At 39.2% G+C, this 23,394-nt stretch overlaps 1 protein-coding gene across 2 annotated transcripts; it reads right to left on the bottom strand.

Moving 5' to 3' along the window:
• Window positions 1-19,415: 19,415 nt before the first annotated feature.
• On the bottom strand, window positions 19,416-23,129 carry LOC107797374 (nifU-like protein 2, chloroplastic). Of its 2 annotated transcripts, none has more exons than XM_016620258.2 (4): window positions 22,937-23,129; window positions 22,775-22,853; window positions 21,711-22,021; window positions 19,416-19,865 (listed from the first exon to the last, which is right to left on the bottom strand). In XM_016620258.2, exons 1-4 carry the CDS (start codon window positions 23,045-23,047, stop codon window positions 19,674-19,676), a joined length of 693 nt encoding a protein of 230 aa, XP_016475744.1. In that variant the 5' UTR covers window positions 23,048-23,129; the 3' UTR covers window positions 19,416-19,673. The 2 variants fall into 2 exon arrangements, with proteins under 2 accessions (XP_016475744.1, XP_016475743.1); XM_016620257.2 differs by having other exon boundaries at window positions 21,711-22,027; window positions 22,937-23,128.
• Between the last annotated feature and the right edge of the window lie 265 nt (window positions 23,130-23,394).

The raw sequence follows: 23,394 nt of genomic DNA, 5'->3' as shown, positions 1-23,394 counted from the left end.
CTGACTTTAAGTTTGAATGCTGAAACTAGTTCCGAACGAGTCCTCGAGATGAGATCGGTTGCAACTAAAGAAAAGAAGAGTTGAAGAACACTTTGAATGATAGCTAAAAGACAAAAACAAACTTTATTGCTTTGATATGAGTGCCAACAGTGGTTGAAAAATAAAAAGGTGCTCCCCTTTATATAGTAGAGGAGTTTCAATCCTAGTACAATTCTAAATAAGGTAAAAATCCTTCTCTTCTAGAAAAACATGATCCACAGTTGATATCGGGCGAGATTCACGCCGTAATATCCGGCTGATGGCAGATATTTCGACTCCTCGTTCGTCTATTTAACCGTCTTCCTTATAACCCCGATTCTTTGTTTTGCTGGAGCTCGACTCTTCCCATGTTTGGACATGCTCGATTTTTGGTGCGTCATTCATCCCCCCGGGCTTACCCAAGCCAACGTCGAATCACGTTGCCCTTCGTTTCTTCTTCGGGAAATCGGCAATAACTTTATCCTCGATTTTACAAGTACACAGAGAGTTCCCTCACTTATCGGATAGTAGATTTATAGGAACAACGGGAAGTGACTAATTGACCCTGGTTCCTTCCTTCAGCCATTAGCAAGTTGACGAGCTAAAACATCTCATCAGTCACGTCGCTCTGACTTCGGACACGTGTAAAGCCACTGGTTGACAATCCCCGATAGTTACCGAATGCAAAACGCCATGCATTTATTATTTCTTTCCTATAAAAGCTTTGGTTTCCTTTTTTCACTTTTTTACTTTCCGATTTCGAATCTTCTTGAGTTACCCTCGAATTCTCTATTTGTTCATCAATCTTTCAAATCTTCATACATTGTTCTCCACATCTTCATATTTTCATCTCTTGTCTTAAAACCTTCAAACTTTACCTTTAAATCTTCATAACAGGTCTTCAAATCTTTAAATCAACCTTCAAAACTTCATGTTCCCAAATCAAGATGGCTAAAACCTTAAAATCGGTGCCTCAAATCATTGCTCCTTCAATATCTACCTCGGTCGCAGGCACCGAAGCAACCCTTCCGGTAGTAACTCCGGAACCTCCTCTTACAGAATTTATCCTCGGAGGCTGCTCCATAGATAATGACTTTAAGGTCGAAAAAGCCTCCAAACGTAAGTTTGTTTCCTCTTAATTTACTCCTTTGAATTTACCCCTCTATTCTCATTACTCGTTTTTTCTGATATGCAACTATCGCCCGACTCCCTAATATGGTCCCTTATTTTAGGGAGTGGGATGAGGGCATGTGCAAACAACTCACTTATCCCAAGCGTGAGTGGCGCAAGCTTTCAAAGGCAAGTGGGAGGCTCGTTCTCATGGTGAGTGTCCCTCTTCTTCTGGTTGAATTTCCCTCTAAGTCATTTTCATTTCATCATTATTTTGACTAAGTCTTTTCCTTCCACCGGCTTGCCCAAGCCCATCAAACTCTGGGTAATTTCTGAGGATGTGGCCTCGTCTCCATCTGAAAGACCCTTATCCTCGCTGCAGCCTACAGCCAAATCTGCTACGAAGAAGGGGGGATAAAATGAAGAAGAAGAAAAGATCCCCCAACTCCTTGGACGCTCCTTCCGAGGTCTAGAAGAAGAAAATGATCGTAGTGAGGATTAGTAACAATACCAAGAAAAGTTCCAGTGCCAGGGTTCTGGACCTTGAAGCTCTTTACCGGCTCAGGGACTTCCCCGAGTATGAAGACATGGATTTCGTTGTTCACGAACCGAGCAACGCCGCACAAGAGATGGTAGCCCAGGCGAGGAGTGATCATAAGGCTGAATTCCTCTCAGCTCGGGAGCCCGAGAAGGAACATGTGGCTACCGCTTCTCAAGAAGCCCATTCGGTACCGAGAATAACAGTTCTCGAGGATGATGTCGTCATTCATATCCAAGAGTCTCCGTCCCACTGGAGACCGATTTAAATGAGGCTTGAGCTACTGAAGAAAAGCCAGCGGACACATCCCGGGCCGTGGATGAAGCCCTCTACTCATTTTTCGAGGGTGTGGACACCGGTGTACTAGAGGACTACTCTGGCTTTGGCTACCTGGAGATCCCGAAGAGGGTCGTACAACCGAGGTCAGGTGGGCCGAGTCGAGCTCAAAGCTCGAAAAGTAATTTCCCGCCCCAAGTGTAGGCCCTGACCAGAAGAAGACAGTCATGTTCACAGTCCCGACGGATACTAGCATGTTGTCCGAGCTAGTCGAAGTGGACAACTACCTCTGCTCCTTGGTGACCGAAGAGGACCAAGTTAAAATGAATGAGGTAAACGCACCGAGCCTCTTCTATGAGGCCCAACAGGCGCTGAATAGGGTATGCCTCCTTTCCTTCGTATCTTTATAGAGTTATTTCTGCCTTAGTGGAATTTTAATGATTTTCTCTTTCTTTGTGTCTCAGGCCTCGGTACTTCCCTATGAAAGCTTTCACAGGGACAGCATGGAGGTGAGTCATCTCGAGTTCGAGCTCAAGGAGCAGGTCCGGCAAAAGGACATGTACAAAGCTCTTTGTGAGAAAAAAGATGAAGTCCTTAGGGACTACTCCGTCCTCCAAGCCGAGCTGGAAAAAGCCCAAAAGGAGGCCTCGAAGGCGAAACATGAACACAACCTTCTAGTTGAAAATGTCAGAGTGTTTGAGATCAATAACGAAAGGTTAAACATAGATGCTAACACCGCAACCTCACAGGTCCAAGAGAAGATAACCCTGATCAACCAGCTTAGGTCCGAAGTGGACGAGGTCAAAGCCTCAACTGAGGAATTGAGGGGCAAAATAGATCTCCTGGCCTCGAAGCGGGATGCCACATCTTATGTCTCTTGCCTAATCTTGTAAGAGGAAACATATCCTCGTAGGTATTCTATTTGCTATGTGCTATGTATTATAGGAGCTACGTACATACGAGGTGATAACTGTCCATGTGTATACTAGATTTTTATACGTCTGGATAGACTTAGACTTATACCATGCTTTAACTGTACTAGTTGAATTAATATATCCTGTTTAAATGCTTTAATTTATGATTTAACTTGAGAGTAGACTTGCGTAGTTTACCAAGCTTTGCTATTTTGGAGACATGGCGCTCTACTTGATTAGCTGCGGAAATTATATCTTCTCTTATAGATTTACTCCCGTGCTGTACTTATTTGTCCAGAAATTTCGTGATTTCTTAACCCGTATGTATATTCGTGAGTTGGGATAATGATCCGACGAAAGTTTCACTACTCTTATGGGATCGGGCATTTCCCCTCGGTGGTATTATGAAATATTTTTATGGGAGCGGTCCCTTCGCTTCAGTAGAATTATGAGATACACTTATGGATCTGGTGGTACAACCTTGGCAATATCATGTAACACCATTCTTATGGGATCGGATTGTTCGCCTCGTAAATATTATGATAATATTCTTATGGGAGCGGGTCATTCGCTTCGGCAGTATTATGAGATACACTTATGGATCGGGTCATATGACCTCGACAATATCATGTAACACCATTCTTTTGGGATCGAGCGTTTGCCTCGGCAGTATTGTGAAATGTTTTTATGGGAGCGGGTCATTCACATCGGCAGTATTATAAGATACGCTTATGGATCGGGTTGTACGACCTCGACAATATCATGTAACACCACTCTTATGGGATCAGGTCTTTCCCCTCGGCAGAATCTTGCATAATATTTTGATAGGTAGTCAATGCATATATGATTAGCGTGACTCGAATTTGGATTTTGCGCCTGATATTGATCACATATATTCCATTCGAGACAATATATGGTATTTGATGATTTCGTATTTATTCTTATGTTGAGGATCATGTTATATATATTTTTCTGTCTTGTTGCTAATTTCTATGCTTCATACCTGTCCACTTTTATTGTACTTTGATTATAGGACTACTAGTAAGTGTCGATGTCGACCTCTCGCTACTACTTATTCAAGGTTAGACTAGATACTTACTGGGTACGCGTTGATTTACGTACTCATACTATACTTCTGCACTAATTATGCAGGTACTAAGACATGTACATTTGGTGGCCATACAGGCGCGTAGACACAGCTGCTGAGAAGACCTTGTGGTGAGTTGCTTTCTATGTTATGGTCAACAGCACACGGAGTCCCCATCTTATTCATTTACTGTATTCTGTCTATTTCCTATTCCAGACAGTTGTTGTAGCAGCATTGTATATTCCAGTAGATGCTACACTTGGTTTTGGGGATTTAGACCATTGTTCATGGTTGCATTTCTGTATGACATTTTGTTTTATGTTTTGATCATGTTCAAACCTTGTAAGATGTGGTTAGTATTTTATAATGAAAATGAAACACCACCGCTTATTTATTTTATCACTTGTTTCAAAATGTGTTATGAACTATCGATCAACGTGTTGATTAATTGTTGGCTTGCCTAATGATAACATTGGGCGCCATCACGGCCTGCGGTGGGAATTGGGTCGTGATATTTTGGTATCATAGCACTAGGTTGCTTAGGTCTCATGAGTCATGAGCAAGTCTAGTAGAGTCTTGCTAATCAATATAGAGACGTCTGTACTTATTTTCGAGAGACTACATGACTGTTAGGAGAACTTTCTTTTCTTGATTCCTTATCGTGCGAATCTATTTAAGTTGAAGTTATATCTTGATTTTCTTCCTACTCATTTGTACACGATATCGAGCACTCGATATCAGTTGGGCACCAATGAGATGTGGTTTTGCTACAGATGTGGTGCGGGATATCTTCCTGGCATTATAAGGGAGAAATATTATCGTCTCCTTATGGAGGAGTGTTCAATCATTTTAGCCTAGTATTGGTACTGCCCATGGGTTCAGTGCTATACACAATGTATTGTGATGCTTCGCGTGTCAATTTTCACGCGGTGCTGCTGCAGAATGGTAGGGTGTTAACTTATGTGTCGTGGTAATGAATGATTTAGGAGAAGGATTAATCGGTTCATGATTGAGAGGTTGGCATTTGTTCCAGCGGAGGAGAGGCATTAGGGCTATGAATGTTCAGGCCTTGGCCGTTGGATTTGCGAGATTGGGTATTTCCGAGCTTAGTGGAGTTCTCACTTATGTTGTTGCATAGTCATCCTTGTTTGAATGCATTAAGGCTCGTCAGTATGATGGTCTCCATTTGCTTGTACTTGGAGACACAGTGTTGCAAGGTGGTGCTTAAGTAATGGTCATCGGAGATGATGGTGTATTCCAGCTTTAGGGTCGGATTTGTGTTCCTGGTGTTAATGGTTTGAAGGGGTTGATCCTTATGGAGGCTGATAGTTTGTGGTTTTCTATTCATTAGGATTCTACGAAGATGTATCATGATTTGAGGCAGCATTATGGATAGCGGAGGATGAAAAAGGACATTGTTGGACATATCTCGCGACGGTTGAATTGTCAGTAGGTCATGTATGAGCAGCAGAGACCAAGTGGTTTTCTTTGGAAGTTGGCTATACCGGAGTGGAAGTGGAGTGTGTCATTATGGATTTTGTGGTAGAGTAGCCACATGCTTTGAGAAAGATTGGTATGATTTGGGTCATTGTGGACAAATGACTAAGTCTATGCATTTCATTTGGGATAGTGGCTTCTATACTTAGAAAGTTTGAATGTGGAGAAATGGCTTACTTGAAGTGCAGAGGGAATGTGAATGCTTGATTATCATTTATCGGTGCAATATAGTCTCTAGTTTTAAACTGTTGTTGGACCTTCAGTTGATTTTGATGGAATGAATAGATTCTTATGGCTGGTGGACGAGTGTGGACTCAGAAGGATTAATTAATTACATATAGTGGTTATGCCCATGTCAAGGTCATTGAAGGATATCGATATGGGGTTACACAGGTGGGCTATCTCCTATGAGAAGGTTCAGGGTTGTTTGATTTCTTATAAAGTTCCTATGAAGAGTTTTACCTTCGATCCAGTGGGATGCATGGACTATGATGTGGGTCTTGATCGCTTGAGGGAGATGGCACAACTATCATGAGGTTGAATGTGCATTTGGTGCTGATAATTTAGAATGTGTTATGACTGGTGTAACACGAGCTTATGAGAAATTCATTCGAGTAACAACGTGAGATCATGGTAGCTGAGGATGAGCAGTCATTGTGGGTTCTTAGATTATGTGATCGTATCTTAAAGTCAAGTGGGGGAGCCTACCATCAACGGTTGGGTCACATGGTCATGAGTTTTTGTAGTTTCTGGATTCCGGTACGTTTGTGGATTAGTTATGACTTGAGGAAGAGGACATTAGGGGTAATAAGAGCAAGAAATTTGATGGATATGTGTTATATTTCAACTTATTGATATATAATGGTGGTGGAATGGCTCAAGTTTGATAGTCAATTATGGATGTAGTGTGTAATGAGAAAGGATTCGCTTGTTCTCTTCTTTTGAAGTATTCATGTGCTAACGTAGCACTAGTTATTTGGCTACGTAGTCGGGACTAGGTCAGAGTGGGTGACTCTCGTGAATGGTTCTAGTGGGTTCGAGATCTAAGATGTGGTACCTAAGGATTTAGAGTTGCAGTGGATTGTAAAAGAGACTTGGAGTATTTCCACATCATTATCGGTTTGGCGATGCAGTGTTAGAGAGGTGGAGGAAATAACTTCAGATTCGCAGAAGGTCTCTTCAGAGCAGACATTTCAATTTGAGGTACTATTGGATGCACGAGAGGGAATAAAGTGGCTTAGGGGTCTTAAGGCAATGTGGTTTCGTGTTGGGGTCACCTGGAATAAGTGTTGATTGAGATCCATGGTGTGCTGGGAAAGAGAAGTGTTATCTTGAAGGCAAGTAAGAGGAATCTAAAGAAGTTGGGTCAGTTTAGTAGTGATTTGGATCAACGTCATAATAGAACTGATTCATTCCTTTTGTATGATAGGGCCTTACAAGTGTTTTTATGGCAATACTTTTGGGCTGGCAATCTACGTGACTTGGTTGAATTCGAGGGATTCAATTCTGATGAATTGGTTACGTGCAAACGGATCCCGAAGAGTTTGCGATGATTTTGACCACGACTTGAGGTTGATATATTCTACGGGTATGGAAATCTTTTTGCATGATGTGACCTTCTCCTAAATTGAGTAAATGAAGGGTTTATGGTTGATGGAGTGTTTATTCTACTTGTGATTGAGAATTAATAATATATTCTCGGTATTTTCATATGATAACATGATAGATGCAGTGAGCCGCATGAGATTATGATTAAATGGACAAGGTTACAATTTATTTTCGGAAGGAAGGTCATGAGTTCTACACAGTGTGAGGGATTTCATATGTTTGAGAGAATGCTAGCACTATCTTATATCGCCTGAGAAGGGTGGTTATATAAGACGCATTTTGTATTGATGTGTGGATACTTGGCTAGTACTATATAGGTCGTATGGTTAACAATTGTTGATGTTTAGGTTTTGATACTTGAAACGGAAGATTTTATGACATTTTTTCTCCTGAGGTGATTCTGTGTGCGTGATGTACCAGTCATTTTAGTGGCATAGCTAAAGGTCAGGTATGGAGGATCCTGTATTCTTGAGGTTTAGAGACCACTTGATTATTCACACTCATGTGGTGGCACTGTTTAGTCCTTGTGGCGATATGCAAGTGAGGTGGCTCCTAAGATGTTGATTTGCTTGTTGCATCGCAGTTGTGCTTGTCTTTTATTCTTCGTACCAATCCGTCTCCCCAAGGTTATATTTATGCACTTGGCGTGCTTGTTGTTGATACACGTGTATCTAGTAAGTACGAGCATTTTGGCTCGATGGATATCCCCATGCGGATTATTATGTTTGGATTGTGTTGCACTCTGCAACAATATTATGTTTGAATCGAATTGCACGCTGCAATGGTATTATGTGTGAATCGGGTTACATGCTGCAACAATGAGATATTGGATACGATTCTTTGTACTTATATCGTGTGTTTTGCTTCTCCAACAAAACAAAATGCTACAAACATATTTTGTTTTGTTGGTATACCTATTACACGTGTTGGATAGTCCTCGTACTCTGGTTCCCTTTTCATTATTAATCATATTCGAGGTGTTGCTTGTTTGGCGTACGGATCTTATTGTATGAGATTCTAGATGGTATTTGATGTGGTATGTCAATCGAGTAGCTTCTACTGAATGAGACGAGGTTATCGGACCTAGAATTAATGCAATCAGATTTGGATAAGGTATGTTTGGAATAAGGTTGTCATTAGATAGCTCAGAATTTGGTAATGGTTCTTGTTGGGCGAGAAAACCCCATGACTTTGGTTCTGAGGGGTAGTTATGAGTTCTACACGTTTATTTCATTATTATAAGTGTTGCAAAGGCTTGGCACGTGGTTCTACATAATATGAGATATGTTATCGATACCGGGTTCGGTAATGAACAATTATTGCGGGTAGAAGATATGGTTATGGGCATATGAGTTATGAGGCACATCATGTAGCTACATCTTGAGAGTACATTTATGACTTGATATAGGATTGATACAGTGAATACATACAAGTATCAGATCTTATGGGGAATTTCAGATATTAGAATTTGGCTCTAAGGCTTGTGGGTTTAGGTCGAAGGAAGAATCTTTAGCCGGGATCATGTTAATGGACTTATATGGATTGATGTGGCATGGGTGTGTGTATGAGGAGTTTATACAGTTATTCGACGGCTTTTTAACGACTCTTTGCACATTCGAGGATGAACGTATATTTAAGTAGGGGCGAATGTAATGACCCGACCGATCATTTTGAGCTTTAGCATTACGTTCGCTGGTTTGAGACCTTGAATAGCTTCATATGATACCTTATGACTTGCGTGTATGGTTGGTTTCGTGTTCGAAAGGTTCGAAATTGATTTGGAAAAGTGATTCTCAATTTGGAAGCTTTAAATTGGAAGAGTTGACCAAGGTCTTTTGAGTAAGTGACCTCAGATCAGAGTTTTGATTATTCCAACAGATCCAGATGGTGATTTTGAACTTGGTCATATGCCTGAATTTGATTTCTGAGGTTCCTAGGTAATTTTGAGGATAATTGCTGAAAGTTGACACTTTGAAGATGTTGGAATTGGCTAAGTTTGACATAGAGTGGACTTTGGTAGTATTGGATCCCGATTGATATTCTGAGCTATAGGGCAGGTTCATGTTGTCATATTAGACTTGAGTGTAAAATTGGGTTCTATTTCGAGGTGTTTAAGAGTGATTCAGACACTTGAGTTGCATACTAGTTAAGCTTAAGAATTTGAGTTGACCACAGTCAAATAGTAGATTTAACGAACTCTAATTCATGATTTAAACATTTCAACAAGGTTTGTATGAAGATTTTGGACTTATCCGCAAGTTTTTGTTAGATCCCAATGAGTTTCGGATGGGTTTGGATTGTGTCGCGCTCTTATTTGATGATTCGACATCATTTCTTTTTGCATAAATGATACCTTATTGATAAAATAATCTCTAAATTTTACTTTGATTGAACTATTAGATTTATATCATGATTTCGGACCATAACAACAAGAATCGTCAAATTGCGAGGTCGTATGAGAGAATTATGCTCATTTCAATGTCAGAAAAGGTTACTAACTTCTGGTGCGAACTTTTGTCTTCGCGAACGTGAGGAGGGTCCCGCGAATGCAAAGAATGAATTTTGGTTTGACCGGTCAATGCGTAAATTTGCTCTTTGGGAAGGCGAAAGTGTCCCATGAAGGTGATGAAATAAAATCACCTGGTCAGTATTTTAAATTGGCAGATCGCACATTTTTAGTATTTTGTGCATATTTTGAGTTCTAGAGCTCGGTTTGAGGTCTTTCTCGCGGCATTTTTCTCATTTTCGAAAGGGTTTAAGTATCTAAACATAATTTTGATATTTTTCCATGATTACTTTCGTTGGTTATTATTTTTATCTGTATTTAGTTTGTAGAAATTGGAGTTTTGAGCCCCAAGGTTGAGAAATGGTAAATTATTGATTTGAGAGTCAATTCATGGACGAAATTAGATGGTTTTCTGGATACAGACTATATAAGTTATGGGAAATATTTATTTTTAAAAAAAAATTAAAATCCGGACACGCAGGCTTGGGGTTTACTTTTCGCGTAGGGTCGAGAATTTTCTTCTAATTGATAAAATATGGCTTCTTGAGTATGTTTTGACTAGTTTCACATTTTTTGGCAGTTTAGGATTATTCAGAATTGGTTAGAGGTGTTAGAGCGGTGATGGAGCCGGTTATCGAATTTTGGAGCAATGTAAGTCTCTTGCCTAATCTTGTAAGAGGGAACTTATCCTCGTAGATATTGTATTTGCTATATGCTATATATTATGGGAGCTAAGTATGTACGAGGTGACAAGCATCCATGTTTATTCTAGGTATTTTTATACATTCGGATAGACTTAGACTTATATCATGCTTTAACTGTACTACTTGAGTTCGTATTGCTTGTTTAAATGCTTTAATTCATGATTTACCTGAGAGTGGACTTGCATAGTTTACCGGGCTTTGTTATTCTGATTAGCCGTGTAAATTATATCTTCTCTTATAGATTTACTCCTGTGTTGTACTTATTTGTCCTAAAGTTTCATGATATCTTAACTCGTACATATATTCGCAATTTAGGCTAATGACCAGCCGGAAGTTTCACTACTCTTATGGGATCAAGTCGTTCGCATCGGTAGTATTATGAAATATTCTTATGAGAGCGGGTCATTTACCTCGACAATAATATAAGATACACTTATGGATCGGGCCGTACGACCTCGACACTATCATGTAACACCATTCTTATGGGATCAGGTCGTTCGCCTCGACAGTATTATGAAATATTCTTATGGGAATGGGTCGTTCGTCTTGGTAGTATTATGAGATACACTTATGGATAGGACCGTACGACCTCGGAAGTATCATGTAACACCATTCTTATGGGATCAGGTTGTTCGCCTCGACAATATTATGAAATATTCTTATGGGAGTTGGTCGTTTACCTTGGTAGTATTATGAGATACACTTATGGATCGGGCCGTACGACCTCAGCAGTATCATGTAACACCATTCTTATATGATCAGGTCGTTCACCTCGGCAGTATTATGAAATATTCTTATGGGAGCGGGCCATTCGCCTTGGCAGTATTACGAGATACACTTATGGATCAGGTCGTACGACCTCAGCAGTATCATGTAACACCACTCTTATGGGATCAGACCGTTCGCCTCAACAGTAATATTTCTATAGGGAGACAGTGCATATATGAGTATCCTGACTCGATTTTGAATTTTTCACTTGATATTGGTCACATATATTCTATTCGAGGCAATATTTGGTATTTGATGATTTCATATTTATTCTTCTGTTGAAGATCATGCTATACATATTTATCTTTTGTTGCTATTTGTTATGCTTCATACATGTCTACTTTTATTATGCTTTGATAATTGGACCACTAGTAAGTGTCGATGTCGATTCCACGCCACTACTTCTTCGAGGTTAGACTAGGTACTTACTGGGTACGTGTTGATTTACTGTTACACCCCACACGTTTCCCTACACAAAAAGTAAGAGATTGACAAGTTTTGTTTCTAGCACGACCAATCGGCCGATGACACGTATGGGTACAAAGGGGATTACACATTTTCATAGCTTGCGCCAGCTGTCCCACCGGGTGCAAGGACCAGGAAGGGGCGACCCGTTTTGCATATGTAGGTGGCAAAATTTCCTCGATTAGGTATGGTATAAAAGGCAGTGCAATTCTCTTCTCTTCTATTTTGGAAGACACCACCTACTTTAGGTCACTCAAAATGCCCTCAAACCCCTTTTATAATTCCCCAAACAATCTAAGGCTGAATCCGAGATGAATCTAGTAGGATCTAGCTTGAAGAAGTTGAAATCGTCACTGTAATATCAATTATCTTGTTATATCAATTTTTGAAGATTCATTGGAGGTGGTGTAGATCACCATAGAAGCATAAGAATTCAGAAGGTGTAACTAGTTCTTCAAAAAGGTATGTAAGACAATATTCTTTTTGGCATGATTTGGTGTGAGCTTCTCTCTCTCTATCTCTCCAAAGGATTTCTGTGTTGTAAGACTGGCTTGTTCTAAGTCCTTTTCAATAAGGTGGTCTTGTTCTTGTACATTCTTGCCGGTAGCATTTCTTTTAAGTCTGAGGTGTTCCCAGGTAGATATCCTGAGGTCGAAAAGCACAGTTCTGAGTTTAGACTTAGCATCTCTTGAAAATGGGTCTTGCATTAACTTTACCGAGCCGTGCTATAGACTGCTGGTTATGGAACCTATTGTGCAATCACTAATCAGTTAGGTATGATGAGATGCAATATAAAATACTACGAGCCCTTGTGTGGCCGGGTACGATCGAGCTCTCAGTGAGGCCGGATACGGAATAATGTTCTATGAAATACTATCAAGCCCTTGTTGTAAGACTGGCTTGTTCTAAGTTCTTTTCAATAACGTGGTCTCGTTCTTGTACATTCTTGCCGGTAGCATTTCTTTTAAGTATGAGGTGTTCCAAGATAGATATCCTGAGGTCGAAAAATACAGTTATGAGTTTAGACTTAGCATCTCTTGAAAATGGGTCGAAAAGCACAGTTCTGAGTTTAGACTTAGCATCTCTTGAAAATGGGTCTTGCATTAACTTTACCGAGCCGTGCTATAGACTGCTGGTTATGGAACCTATTGTGCAATCACTAATCAGTTAGGTATGATGAGATGCAATATAAAATACTACGAGCCCTTGTGTGGCCGGGTACGATCGAGCTCTCAGTGAGGCCGGGTACGAAATAATGTTCTATGAAATACTACTGAGCCCTTGTGTGGCCGGGTACGATCGAGATCTTGAGCTTGGATACGATATGATGAAAGAATAAAACTTCCCCGAGTCCTCTATGAGGCCAGGTACGATTTGAAAGGATATGCCCCAAAGAGTGGCTAAGTAATATTATATTATATCACATTTAATGCATAATCTCCATGAATGACTTAACCTTTTACAAGGCATGTATAATTTAAAGTTTTATGGTTTCCAAGGTTTACGCCCCCTTGTGACTTGTCCTCGGCATTCAGGTTGAAATATCATTTTTATATCTCTTATGTTATGTTTTGGATTTATATACCATCTTAGTCTTGCATACTCAGTATATTTTACGTATTGACGCCCCTTTATTTTGGGCGTTGTGCTCATGTCCACATGTGTAGATAGACCCCGTGACTTCCTTCCCTAGTAGGGTGTATGTTCCAGCTGTCGATCGTTGCACTCCACTTCTCCAGAGTAGCTGTTCAGAAGTCGATAGGTACTGAAGTGTATGTTCCAGTCATTTTGGGTACGATAGGCCCTATCCCGACCAAGTTATGTGTTATGGTACTCTTAGAGGCTTACAGACTAGTGTTCATGTGTATGTATATAACTCTATTGATAACGGTAGTATGTATATAAAATGTTAATGATCCTTTCATGGTCAATTGTTAACCTTTATTAATTCTGGCATTACACTTGGTGGCCTTGTTGGTCTAGATTTTATGTTATATGTTCTAAGTATGGACGTCGATTCGTATGGGCCTTCGGGCATCGTGTGCCGGTCGCATCTCCTAAGGTTGGGGTATGGCAAACTTGGGATCAGAGCAGGTTTGTCCTAGGAAGTCTGTAAGCCGTATCTAGTAGAGTCATGTTTATGGGTATGTTGTGCATCATACTTATAAACAAGAGTCCTTAGATACCAGGACCAGTTGTGTGTACCTGATGTTGGCGGACTTCGAGAGCGAATCATGGCAGAGATTCATCGGTCTCGGTATTCTGTTCATCCGGGGGCAACCAAGATGTATCACGATCTTCCACAGCTATATTAGTGGAATAACATGAAGAAGAACATTGCTGAATACGCCACTCAGTGTCTAAATTGCCAACAACTTAAGTTTGAGCACCATAAACTAGGAGGGTTGCTGCAAAATATGGGAATTCCGACCTGGAAATGGGAGATGATCAATATGGATTTCGTTATTGGGTTACCACAATCACACCAAAGGTTTGATTCCAAATGGTTCATCGTGGATCGACTCACCAGGTCAACTCATTTCCTTCATTTTAAGACTGCTTTCTTGGATGAAGATTACTCTATGTTATATATTAAGGAAATAGTTTGACTTCATGGGGTTCGGATTTCCATCATATAGGACAGAGGTGCCCAATTTACGGCTAAATGTTGGAGATTATTTAAAAAAAGGATTGGGTACGAGGATCAATCTTAGCACAACTTTTTATCCCCAAACAAACGGTCAAACCGAATGCACCATTTAGACGCTCAATGACATGTTATGAGCCTGTGCTTTGGACTTAAAAGGGAGTTGGGGGGATCGCCTACCACTCATCGCGTTTACCTACAACAACAAATACCATGCTAGCATTCGGATGGTACCATATGAGGCTCTATACGGACAGAAGTGCAAATCTCCTATCGGCTGGTTCGAAGTTGGTGAGACAAATTTATTGGTTCCTGAGTTGGTTCAATAGGCTGTGGAAAAGGTGAAAATGATTCGAAGTCGATTATCGACCGCTAAAAGCAGGAAAAAATCCTACTCGAATAACCGACGACAAGACTTGGAGTTTGATGTGGGAGACTGGGAATTCTAGAAAGTGTCACCTATGAAGGGCGTGACGAGGTTTGGTAAGAAAGGAAAACTCAGCCCCCGTTATATTAGACTATATCAAATTATTCAGAGAATCGGTTAAGTGGTTTATAATCTTGAGTTGCCCCTGAAATTGGGAACAGTGCGTCCGGTATTCCATGTGTTCATGCTTCTTATGTGCTTGGGTGACCCCTCCCGTGTTACCCCTATTGAAGACATTCAAGTCACACAGGACCTATCTTACGAAGAAATTCCGGTAGCTATTCTAGATCGTCAAGTTCGTAAGATGCAGACCAAAGAGGTAGCTTAAGTTAAAGTCCTTTGGAGAAATAATAATATAGAAGAAATGACCTGGGAAGATGAAGAAGATATGAAATCCAGGTACCTCCATTTGTTCCATACAACATGAGATAACAATGAGACTACTATGGCAGGCACAACCCAAAATAACTAAAAACGTTTGCAGGGAGTGACTATGATTCAACATTCAAGGACGAATATTCCGAAGGGAGGGGGTGATGTCACATCCCACACGTTTCTCCACACAAAAAGTAAGAGATTGACAAGTTTTGTTTGTAGCACAACCAATCGGCTGACAACACGTATGGGGACAAAGGGGATTACACGTTTTCATAGACTCGTGTCAGTTGTCCCACCGGGTGCAGGGACCGGGGAAGGGGGTGACCCATTTTGCATGTGCAGGGTGCGGAATTTCCTAGATTAGGTATGGTATAAAAGGCAGTGCAACTCTCTTCTTTTTCATTCTAGGAGACATCACCCACTTTAGCTCACTCAAAATGCTCTCAAACCCCTTTTAGAATTTCCCAAACAATCTAAGGCTGAATCAGAGCGAACCCGTAGGATCTAGTGTGAAGAAGTTGAAATCGTCACTGTAATATCAATTATCTTGTTATATCAAATTTTGAAGATTCAATGGAGGCGGAGTCAATCACCATAGGAGCATAAGAATTCAGAAGGTATAACTAGTTCTTCAAAAATGTATGTAAGACAACCTTCTTTCTTGACATGATTTGGTGTGAGCAGTTCTCTTTCTCTCTCTCCAAAGGATTTCTGTGTTGTAAGACTGGCTTGTTCTAAACCCTTTCCAATAGCGTTGGTCCTGTTCTTTTACATTCTTACCGGTAGCTTTTCTTTTAAGTCTGAGGTGTTCCCAGATAAGTATCCCGAGGCCGAAAAGCACAGTTCTGAGTTTAGACTTAGCATCTCTTGAAAATGGGTTTTGCGCTCCACTTATATATATATATATATATATATATATATATATATATATATATATATATATATATTACCGGTTACTATTTATGGTCGGGTACGGCACCTATTGAGCAACCACTGATCATTTAGGTATGATGAGGTGCAATGTAAAATACTACCGAGCCCTTGTTTGGCCGGGTATGACTGAGCTCTCAGTAAAGCCGAATACAAAATAATGTGCTATGAAATACTACTGAGCCCTCGTGAGGCCGGGTACGACCGAGATCTCCTGAGGCCGAGTACAATGTGATGAAAGAATAAAACTTCACGAGTCCTCTACGAGGCCAGGTACGATATGAAAGGATATACCCCAAAGAGTGGCGGGGTAATATTGTATTATATTACATTTAATGCATAATCTCCATGAATGGCTTAACCTTTTATAAAGCATGTATACTTTAAAGTTGTATGGCTTAACCTTGGCATTCAGGTTGAATCTCGTGTTTATATCTCTTATGTTATGTTCCGGATTTATATACTTTCGTAGTCTTGCATGCTCAGTACATTTTCCGTACTGACGCCCCTTTCTTTTGGGCGTTGTGCTCACGCCCATCTGTGCAGATAGACCCGGTGATATCCTTCCCCAGTAGGGTGTACGTTCCATCTGTCGATTGTCGCACTCCACTTCTCCAGAGTAGGTGTTTCAAAAGTTGATAGTTACTGAAGTATATGTTCCAGTCATTTTGGGTAGGGTGGGCCCCTGTCCCGACCAAGTTATGTGTTATGATACTCTTAAAGGCTTGCAGATTAGTGTTCATGTGTATGTATATAACTCAGTAGATAATGGTGGTGTATACAAAATGTTAATGATCCTTCCATGGTCAATTGTGAAACTTTATTAATTCTGGCATTACACTTGGTGGCCTTATTGGTCCAGATTTCATGTTATATGGTCTAAGTATGGACGTCGGTTCGCACGGGCCTTCGGGCGTCGTGTGCTGGTCGCACCTCCCAAGATTGGAGTATGGCAAACTTGGGCAGAGCAGGTTTGTCCTAGAAAATTTGTATATCGTATCTAATAGAGTCATGTTTATGGGTATGTTGTGCACCATACTTATATACAGGACGCTAAGGATATCAAGTTCATAAAGAACAAGTTAACTGAGGCAACATAGAGAGCACTTGAGCGGAGATTCTCGGCATTGCTTTGGAAGTTGGAAACTTCTGTTTCTATATTGATGGTTAGCCTCTTTAATTACCCATTCGCTCTAGTTTCTCATTCTTTATCATCTTCTGCTGTAACAGTACTCTCATTTATTTTTTATGCCATGGCAAATCTAATATCTCTGTAATGGTTATTTTTCGCCATTGCACTCTGCCCTTCGTGTGTATGTCCTTGCCATGGGTATGCTAAACTCAGGGATGTCAATTGGAGCGGGACGGGGCGGGGCGGGGCAAGGCAAATACTTAATGGGGTAGGGCAAGGAAACAGTTAAATAGGACGGGGCAGGGCAAAACTTAATTTCTGAAATTTTTTATTAGAGCAGGGCAGGTGATAGGCCAACCCTTATTTCCAATAGTGAGCTGCTTGGTAACTGGGTAGCTTGAGGCCCAATCTGTTCATTGCTATGTCTCCTTTCTTTTATTTCATAAATAAATAAATATAAAGCCTTAAATACGTAAGACGCTATGTATGTAATATGTCAAAAGAAATAAAATGTGCAATAGGACATCAATTCAACTACTATGTGTAGTCTGAAAATATCTGTTCTCATTCGGTCACAGATGCTACTTTGTTTACTGAATGTTCTAGGTTAAATATACCTTTTATTCTCAAGAATTACGGTACACAATTTGGCAGAAGCTGAAAATGGAGAATTTCCTTTTGATCTATCCTAAAGAAATTGACCTTATAAATCAAAAGGATCGATTTCTCTGCCCAATACTAATAGAAACTAATGGAGTACTATTTTCTGTTATTTGTTACTCGTTTTGACATTTTACGAACTAATTGTTCAACTTTTTTCACTTTTCAACTATTATTTTAAACGCTTAAATATTTTATTATTTTAAATAAAATAACCAGGTAAAAATACTTGATGAAAATACCTTTAAAACCATTTACTTAGTTCCAGCTGCAAAGTTGGCTAAAATTTGGAATTTGCGAAAAGAAGTGTTCTCTAGTTCTGTTATTACTTTTGTGCTTTATATCTTTAATTTTAATAGCATATAATTTGACTAAGATCGAAATTATTTTAATTACCTCGCAACAGTTCCTTTCCAAATCTTTATTAGAATTCAAATATTACCAAGTTATATGAAGTAATCTATTTGAGCTAAAATCAAATAAAAATGCGTTTTGTCATAAAGTAACCCACGTGAACAAAACCAAAATGGCTCAACATTATAGAAGTAAAATTAGAAGAAGTTCAGAATCCAATAAATTAGAGAACTGCAAATATTAAAAGAGAAGTTGAAGATGACATTTAAAGGGATTAAATTAGAAGAAGCATTCAAATTTGGATAATTAAAATCAAGAATATGTAAGGCTAAATGGGGAAGGCAGGGCAGAGTTTGATCTAAATGGGGCAGTGAGTTAAACGGGACAGGGCAGAGCAAAACCTTAGTAGGGGAAGAGTTAACCCGCCCCACCCCGCCCCATTGGCATCCCTAGCTAAACTGAAAAAATGCCTTTGTATTTATCCAACTATAAATCCTAGAGACCAAGAGTTGCAAGTAGTTGGCGACGTAGCTGAAATGGTTATCCAGTTGGCGAATAATTTGTCATGTGCTCCCTATGTAAATGTAATTGCAAGAGGTTCATCGAAGATATGAGATGCAACACATGCTCTTCTTCAATCAAAATGTCCTCTATGTATTCTCCTTTTTTTTTATTGAATTGAGCATCAACATCTCCTATTTGGTGAGGGGAGATGAGAAGTTTATGCCACAAGGTTGGTGATAATTTGTTTTTCATGTTGGTGTTTCTGAATTTACATTTTGTGACCTAAGATATAGTTTCTACCAATTATATATTTTGATAAACTGGAAACTGCAAATATCTAATTGGCTCCCCCACCCATTAAAAACAAAAGGATGCTACTTACTCTTGGCAAGGATACCCCAACATGTTGCACTTTATATGTATAGAAACAACAGCAACCTTGCTGTGTACAGTGTGTTCAAAACAGGGATACTATATCAGGATGACAAAGATATGGTTGCAGCATTCTTCTGCTGATCCTTTGCTGTAAAGCTTTGTGCGGCATTTTGTAAAGCAGCAAATATTATTTTGTTCCCAAAACCGAGTTAGCACATTTAATATGAAAGCCAATTTGCATGGCTAGAATTGACACCAGTGGGAAGTTAACCAATGGTTATTTTGTTCCCAACACTGAGTTACCACATGTAACCTTATAACAACATTATTGACAGGCAAACCCATATTCTGATGGAAGCATTTGATTGAGGGTATTCTATACTGTATCTTCCATTCTTGATGCCCTTTCACTTAATTCATTCCTCTGGATTACAGTAACTCATTGTATACAGAATTAAGAAAAGTACAAATCCATGGGTAATAAGAACGTACATTTACCATTTAAGACTCCAGATGATCAACTTGCTCACAAGACGAAATCTGATTAAAATAATTTCTTTGAATACATAGTTCTTATTGTGGGTCTTATCAGAACAAAGAACAAGTGGACTGAAAATGCAGCAGTTCAACTGTACAAAGAATACCTGCTTCAGCTGTAACCTCTGGTATCAACTATAATATGGGAAGTACTGGTATCAATAATATTACTTCTTCACGGGCACAAGCTGTGCATAAAATGCTTCAAATGAACTGAACCAATCTATTGAACTTATAACTACTGCAAAAGTTGAACTGCGGCTATAGCTGGAATTTTCTCTCGCAGTTTCTGAGTTACAGCCACACGAACAGTAATTACACCTGCCGCAGGACCTGTGATTCGGACTTTAATTATTGGCTCCTCAATTTCTACTAGTTCTAAAGTTCCACCAGCTGCCCCAACAAGATATGGCCTTAAGTCTTCAAGAACCTAAAATGGATATTAAAGTAAAAGTAAAAACTGAGGTAAGAAACTTGAGGGGAGAAAGCAAAAAAAAAAAGAAAAAAAGATAAACGCAACAAATGACAGATTTAATGTATGTTAGCATATGGATGATTTGAGAGAAAGTAGCTGTAGAAAGAGTCAAATAAAATCCTAGGTCTTTTAATCTAGAAAGTCAGCATAGAGGTCTAAGATTATATAGTGTATGTATAAATGGAATCGAGGCATCTATCATTCACAGATCAGACTTAATGGAAATGGGCAATGATAGAGTTAGTATCTGTGCTGCCCCTTTTGATTCTTTGGAAAGGACTGTAAGTCTTATTCAGCGCAACACACGATAGATTCAATGTATGTTAGCATACTGATGATTTGAGAGAAAGTAGCTGTAGAAAGAGATCAAATAAAATCCTCGGTTTAATCTAGAAAGTCAGCATAGAAGTCTAAGATTATATAGTGTATTTATAGATGTAATCGAGACCTCTATCATTCACAGACCAGACTTAATGGAAATGGGCAATGATAGGTATCTGTGCTGCCCATTTTGATTCTTTGGACAGGGCTGTAAGTCTTATTCAGCAAAGGATGATAATAAATCTTCCTCAAGGGAAAGAGAAGATGTGGACAAACAACTTAAAGCAATTTTACTACCACCATTATGCTAATGTAGGACTCTGGACTCCAGAAGAAAGGTATGATGTCGCCGCTAGATTTGGCAATTACAGACTTCTTAAGTACAGACATTCCTAGTCTGGTGGTTGAATGAGAAGATTTAACCTTTGCCTATCAGATTGTGCACCAAGTTCACGTAACATCACTTTCCTGTATAAATTACTAAAAGCTTCAAGGGTTTTCTCATTTTTCTTTTTTCTGAAACCACGGCCTCGAGAGCAGGCTATTTAATCGTATATTGGCACCAGACTAAGGTTAACTTCATAAGGATTGGTTTAAGGAAAGATAATATAAACAGTTTTGAGACTTTTGTTCTTGTTACCAACAGTCGGGTAGCGACAAACTTGATGTACACGATGATAGAATGGGGATATGGTTAACTTCATAAGGATCCTTCAAAATACAAAAGAAAACCTAGTAGAAATGGAAGTACACTCATAAAGAACCTACAAACCATATATCAGATATCATTCATGGCTCATGTAATATAACTCTGTTTTCTCGAGCCCTAAGAATATTTGTAACTGGTTCCTGATTCAGCAATAACGTGCAATTTCAATGCATATGCCCAAACAAACTAAAAAAAACGTGCTGCATGGTCAAATAATGTAGAGGGGAAGGAGAGAATGCATAATGCCAAACAACATAAGTACCATTTCCATAACTTCATTACAACAACTTTCTGCCCTAACTAATGTAATAAAATTTCCCCAAAATCACAGATATGGTCACCTGTATTTTGGCAGTCTTTACGTTTCATTTTTCTTAGAAGTTTTCAAACATGATTTCACCCAGCTCTAGACCAATTCCTGCATATGATCTCATCACAATTTACAACTTCTCCGGGACTTTCATTTGGTTGCACAGATAAATTTGTGTTCTACTCTCTTTCCGTCCCTCAATGCCCCAAACTGTTCCTATGTTTGCTATATCTAATATTTAGGCAATCCTATGGAATAGTTCTAGAGCAAGAAATGCAAAATCTCTGAAGGGACCGAGGAGAGATTTTTAAAATGACTAACTTGTCCAATAATATATTTTTCTTTATCAGTAACTTCTCCAATAATACACTTGGAGATTATCAATTTCAGATTCATTGTCTTCAAGGCATTGTCTTCAGGTGAACCAAAGACAAATGGATAACCAAAATGAAACATTTACCATCTCAATGTTTTCTTCATTAAGCTCAAGGCCAGCTTCTTCATCTGGAACTGATTCAACCGCAACAATTTGTGGGATCTTTTCCATCAATCGGCGCTCAATTCCCATTTTCATGGTCACTACAGCACTTGGACAGGAGCCACATGCTCCTTGGAGTTTTAACTTCACAACATTTCCATCAATCTCATGCAATGCAACATTGCCTCCATCAGCAATGAGGTATGGTCGAACTTCATCCAATACACTCTCAATGTTCTCTGCTGTAAGTGGTAACTCTACTACTGGATATGGAGTCACTACAGCCTTAACAGCTGCAGCTGCACAACAGCCAAATAAGCAGAGTATTCCATATTCAGTGTAAATCTACCTCTACAAAGGGGAGAAATTCGAAAACACCAACCAACGGAACCAAGACACGGCTAAATTGCAACTAAAACCTGATTAGATATTTCAATTGAGTATCCAACCAGCAACATTCTTTTAACTCGTTGTTGCATATCAAATAAAGTCAAGAAACAATTAGCATAGTACTCAAATTACCAATCATCAGGCTGTTGGAAGAAATGTTTTTGATAACGGTGTTTGAATAGACTAGTTTAAGACTTTAAGGTGTTAAGTTGACCTAATGATAGTGGAGAAAAATATTCAAGTAATGATTGAAAATTAGTTTGCGATAGAACATGATTCAAAGTTAAAAGTTTGAATAGTTAAATGAATTTGAATACTTAAAAATTGTAAAAGCTGCACTCCCTTCCTTCCAAAACAATAATGGTTTGGAGTATGAGTGTCAAATAAAATATTTGCAAGATCATAGTAAAAAAGTAATTGACTCATCAAGTAGTAATAAGGCCAAATAAGTTGGAACATAGGGCTTATAAAATAGTACTACCTATTATTACTTGGATGGTCTAAAATGGAAAGAATGTCATATAAACAGAGATAGAGGCAGTATCTCCTTGAGAAAACTAATCGTCAAGGAACAAAGCGCACAAGGAAATGGGTTCATAGAATTTAATACAGAAAAATAAAAATGTGGAAAACGGAAAAAAAATAAAAAAGCACACCTAGGTGCTTTGAACCACCAGGTAAACGAAAACTAACCGCCTGCCGCAAGGAAAGTCGAGTTCCGAAGAACCCATAAATCTGCAAAAACATAGAACTGTTAGTATTTCAAAAGAAAAAACTTTTGGCAGTAGAACACCAAAATACAAGAAGCGAAGCCGTACTTTGAGAGGAGGATGAAACGGGAAGAGCGTTGAAGCAGAATATGATGGAGAGCAGGAGGAGGATTCTAGGGTTTGTGAGAAAGGAGGAGGAGTTAAAGGATTCGATAGCATGGTTGTTTTTTTTTTTTCTCGCTTTCCTCTTATTGTTTTGTTGATTTGTTAGTCCAGTACTCATTATCACAATACTCGACCCAAAAAAATCAGGGAAGTGCACAGTTATCCGCTATTAGAATTATACTCTTAAACTACTGTTTAAAATATATTTAATATTTAATAAGTATTTTAATAAACTTTTACTCGTCTGGATGAAAATACCCTTGTGCTAGCCATGCTATCCTTAACTTCATGAGTATTGTGTAAATATTAAAGTCCTGAATTAGCATCTTTTGTTTTAAACATTTTGTCCTTAACTTCATATGTGTAGTGTAAATGTTAGGGATATGGTATCCTTAACTTCA

Source organism: Nicotiana tabacum, chromosome 2 (genome assembly GCF_000715075.1).
Source record: "Nicotiana tabacum cultivar K326 chromosome 2, ASM71507v2, whole genome shotgun sequence".
Classification (NCBI taxonomy): domain Eukaryota; kingdom Viridiplantae; phylum Streptophyta; class Magnoliopsida; order Solanales; family Solanaceae; genus Nicotiana; species Nicotiana tabacum.
Note: the sequence above shows the minus strand (reverse complement) of the source record. Positions and strands in the feature narration are given on the sequence as shown.